The sequence below is a fragment of the Vitis riparia genome, chromosome 10 (assembly GCF_004353265.1).
Source record: "Vitis riparia cultivar Riparia Gloire de Montpellier isolate 1030 chromosome 10, EGFV_Vit.rip_1.0, whole genome shotgun sequence".
In the NCBI taxonomy this organism is placed as follows: Eukaryota; Viridiplantae; Streptophyta; class Magnoliopsida; order Vitales; family Vitaceae; genus Vitis; species Vitis riparia.
In genome coordinates this window covers 15102158-15106817 of record NC_048440.1, presented here as the reverse complement: position 1 = coordinate 15106817, position 4660 = coordinate 15102158, and the positions used below count along the sequence as shown (strand labels likewise).

Here is a 4660-nt window from a genome sequence, read left to right as displayed (position 1 = left end):
GAGAAAAACATATGAAGACGAGGAAGATAAATTGTCAACAAAGAAAATTCAGCATGCCTACCTCAGAATCTCCACCAAATATGATCCGTGTATGCCAATGATGACTCCCAAAACTAAGATGCTATCATTTTCCTTTTCAAAGAAACCACAGTGCTGAAGCTTTCCCCCATGCTCTCAACTCAGAAGATGCTCCTAACCTTTTTGTTTCTCTCACTAGCAAAATTTCCCATCTCTCATAAAATGCCAAAAGGTCCTTTGCTCTCCTCTCTTCCTACCTTTTATACTCATACCCCTCTCAGCATTTGAGCCTCCTCGGTTCCTTCCCCTTCAGCACCGAAATCCCCTTCATCAGCATGGGAACCACACCCCTCATTACTTCTCTTAAACTTACAAGGTCAGCTCACTCCCTTCAGCTTTCAGCTTGCTTCACCACCAAGAATCCATATGGATTCATGGTGGGCTGCAAGGAACCCAAACCAAGTCCCAAAATGGACCCACAACATCACCCAAAACCAATCTGGAGCTTACGGGCCTGAGCCATGTAGGATTTGGGCCCCAAAATTACTAGAATTAGTGTTTTACCTCAGCTGACTCAATGAACCGGCTGAACCGGACGAACCGGATGCCCACCGGTCGAACCGATGGAAAAAAATTTTGAAAATTTGACATAATGTTCCTAGAAGAGTAAGGAATCCATGAAAAGAAACGGTTCTTGATTCCGAGTTTGGATGAGGGAGATACGATCAAAACAAGCCCGAGTGCTCCGAACCTCAACATGCCCCTATAAACTCCAACTAAGCTAAAACATCGGGATGACCCCACTTCCTTCCTATAGCGTGATGTGAATGACTAGGAAAATGACCATGGTGACCCTCCAAATTGAACCACATATGCACCACAATGGACCACAGACAAACCCACACGAGGCTCGGACACCGACTAAGCCCAAAAGGGGACCAAGTGGTGTCATATGCGAACGATGGGTGGAGGGATAAATGCCAGTGTCGAGGGACAAAATTGAAGGTCTACACTACAAAAATTCAAAGAAATTTGAAGATCACAAACAAATGATGCCATAACAATAATTATTAATAAATAGTAGCAGCTATGAGTTCCAAACAAATTAGTTGATGTAAGCCAATCTATAAAAAAATATCAGACTAGTAAATTTGGAAATGGAACTCCATCAGACTATAAAAAAATATCAACTACTATAAACCAAAAAAATTACAAAAAATAAGAAAATTGGAATAGAACTTTCATTTCCAAACTATTGCTAGTATGAACTATTCCACCAGCCAACCATAATTTCATAATGTGACTCCATCATGCTTACAATGTTATAGATCAAACAAACTCATAGAATGACTTTTCTCAACTTATATAATCTTAAATAAATCCTCTTTTAGAAACAACATAGCCCAATTGTCTAATGAAACAACATTACTGATCCATAGCCTCGTAGACATTTTCCCTGACTTCATTTTCTGGAGACATTATCAGTTGTGTTAGGAGTTTTTCCCTATACTTTATGACATTTTCCTATACAAAAGAGTATATAATATAATATTAAGAAAAATTCACAATTATAAAAATATATATATATTTTATTCAGCACAATATAATACATTTGCAATTGCACGAGAAAGTCCACCGTTACTTCATAATTGCATAAACTTCATTACAAATATGCCACAATCCGTTCTGCAAATAGTAATTAAGGAAATTATAAGTCAATTGGGTATCAAATTAGTAAATTTATAACCTGATTTGCTTTCCATAGTTAAAGAGGAATACAAATCTTACAACTTACGGATTCAATTGTTGGACAACTTCTGGAACAACAAATTCAAATTTTGTCATGTCCATTGATGGTCTTCTTTCTTAAATCCCAATGACAGTTGACAAAACGTTCACCTTAACACAATATACAATTATAAATATGGACATCTTTAAAAAATAATGACAATGATTCACATAAGTAATTGGACTATAACTATATTTACCAGTTTCTCTATGAAGGCATCCATCCGTTTTTTCCTTCCGTCAATTAATGAATCCAACAACTCGATTCTTTTCGCATATTGGTATGAACAACTAAAAGGAACAAAAAATAAATAAAACAATGATTTTATCAAATTAGTTGTGTTCATGTATTTTCTGCACAATACTTAAAAATATCCAACTACAAAGTACTTTTATTAAACTAAATAAAACCTGTTCATATGTGCACAACCGAGTATTTTTGAAATATTTCCATAAATTGTCACATATGTATTTTGGAGATAAGGAACCCCTTTTGTTTTCCACATCAGATTGTAATAAAAAAATTACAAACCATACATTAGATTAAAACAATCTACGTAAAACAAGAAAACCAATCTATAATTCTTACAACATATCTTACCACAAAGTTTGGAGATAAGAAATGGTTCCTATTTTCTTTATCCATACCATTCAAAATTCGACAATGCATGGTTACAACCTTCATGTAAATTAATGAAAATTAGATATATAGTTTTAGACTAATTTTATCCTAACTTCACATAACTAAATATGAATACCTTATTGTCAACCAATTTTTCGGGTCCCAAGCATTTCAAGTCAAACCTTGTCAAGAAGAAATTGTGCATGGAACATAATATTTGGCTACACATAAATAATTATGATGTTAGAAATTAAAACTAATTATTTCAATTGCCTATCTTAATTGTACCTTGTGTATACTAAATTAAGTTCAACCTTACCTTTCATCACGTGTATCGTCCAATTCATATGCCAAAACTTGCTTTGCTACAGATGAAGACGCTGAAAATTTGATTGACGGTTGTACCACGTATGGTGATTGTAGGGCAGTAGCATGTCGACGTAGCCGATATGAACGTATTGGAGGATGTCTAGTCTCGTAAGGAATAATAGCATTCATCTGAACTTCATCCTCAACTATATGTATAGAAAATAAGAGAAAATAAAATTCATTAATGAAAATAACACGCACAGGAAATACTAGCCATTATTATATACTCATTATTATTTTGATATTAAAACATAAAGAAGCAGAAAGTATACTGCTATGCTGCGCTGCTGGCTGTGAGGTCGATGGGCCTGCATTATCTTCACCATGAGCAAAACAATCATTCAGTGGCGATCCATAAGCTAATTTCAGAATGCATAATAACCAAAATTCATTTTTCCAAAAAAAAAAATTATACAACATTTGCAATTAAATTAAAAGTAATACAAAATTATAATGACTAGTGCTATAAAAATCGTACTACCATGTGGTGGTGATGGGAAAGAATCATTGATATCAGGTTGATTATGACTTCTGCTTTGATGAGAAGATGATGGGGTTTTATTTGTATTATGTCGCTTTGCTAGTTTATCAATTGCTCCTCTCATTATTCGAAGCAATTGGTGAATTTGTCTCTCCGCTGCATTATATTCTGCTATAATTTCCTACAAAATGGTACAAAGTGTCAAATATGTATATTATTATGCATAACATGTTTGGTTTTCCCTTTAAATAAAAGAATAGATGTAGAAGGTTCTCACATCAGTAGTCTCTTCTTCAACTTCATTTACTGGATTACCAGGGTCTTCATGTGCATCTTTCCCCCTTTCATCTTCTTGAACCTATAATAATAAAAAGAAGAATATATAATTTTTATAAATTTATTTTTCAAATATGAAAATAAAAGAAAATGTTGAAAGAAAATTGTCTCTTACATTAGCTAGTCCAAAATCACCATAATCATGCAATTCTACATGCACCCTTTTCTTCATCAAGTCATCAGTCCACGCTGCACATATTGGGATGGTACATGGCACCAACATGGTTGGAATGTAAAATTTATTTACATAAAAAAACTAAAACACAAATATTCCACACATCAATACGTTATTTAGAAAAGACTTGTTAAAACATTGAAAATGATATGGAAACCTTCACATTTAATAAAAAAAGGTATCTACCTATAAAAAAATAAGGCAACCTGTAAACCATGAGCCTTTACCCAATCGAAAATGTCTAATTCCAGCAACCAATGTGTCAAGTATAAATTGACCCCAATTAACATTGATGTCAAAGTCTCCAGCAAGCAAAGTACACCACAACTCATGACTACCATCCAACTTTGATGTTGGAGCAAGTAATGTAGCACATGAGAAGAAGATAAACAATTTTTTGAACTCGGCCATGTCTTCCATTAAAATCAGCCTATCTCTAAGATCTGATAGGTTTTCCATCCTATTATTCCTATTGGTAGGTGAAAGTAGGAGCCTCCTACCAATATATGGAATACCCAGAATTTCACCTACATCAGAACAAGTTATTGGAAATTGCCTTTCTTGTCCTATGTCTAACCTACAGTGGGCTATATTGAAATGAGTTATTATCCATCTACATAAGCTATGCCTTATCTCTGTGGAAGAGAGCTGAAGTAATCCACTAAAGCCAATATGTTGAATTATACTCTTCTTTTCATCACTTAGCTCATCAAGTAGATGTCTAAGTTTTTTGCTAGAGCATCGACTATTTATTTTGACCTCCTGTAAAAGTAAATAAATGATAATATAAAATTAAAATTAAAACAGTCAAATTAAACAACAATGTCAAACATTAATATAGTCAAAATAAAATAATACTAATTAAAAGAAT

General features: G+C 33.8%; 1 protein-coding gene across 1 annotated transcript; it reads right to left on the bottom strand.

The window, feature by feature from the left end:
* Positions 1-2531: 2531 nt before the first annotated feature.
* Positions 2532-3837, bottom strand: LOC117923129. The gene is made up of 6 exons (XM_034841371.1): positions 3730-3837; positions 3556-3636; positions 3279-3459; positions 3070-3156; positions 2748-2943; positions 2532-2649 (listed from the first exon to the last, which is right to left on the bottom strand). The coding sequence occupies exons 1-6, from the start codon at positions 3835-3837 to the stop codon at positions 2532-2534; spliced, it is 771 nt and encodes a 256-aa protein (XP_034697262.1).
* Between the last annotated feature and the right edge of the window lie 823 nt (positions 3838-4660).

What these genes read in the sequence shown, in the direction of transcription:
- LOC117923129 (XM_034841371.1), bottom strand. Translation starts at nt 3,837, where the DNA reads ATGTTGGTGCCATGTACCATCCCAATATGTGCAGCGTGGACTGATGAC. An exon ending in TTTCCCATCACCACCACATG is followed by an intron (nt 3,157 to 3,278) that starts GTAGTACGATTT and finishes TTCTGAAATTAG; the next exon opens with CTTATGGATCGCCACTGAAT. An exon ending in GACGATACACGTGATGAAAG is followed by an intron (nt 2,650 to 2,747) that starts GTAAGGTTGAAC and finishes ATTTATGTGTAG; the next exon opens with CCAAATATTATGTTCCATGC.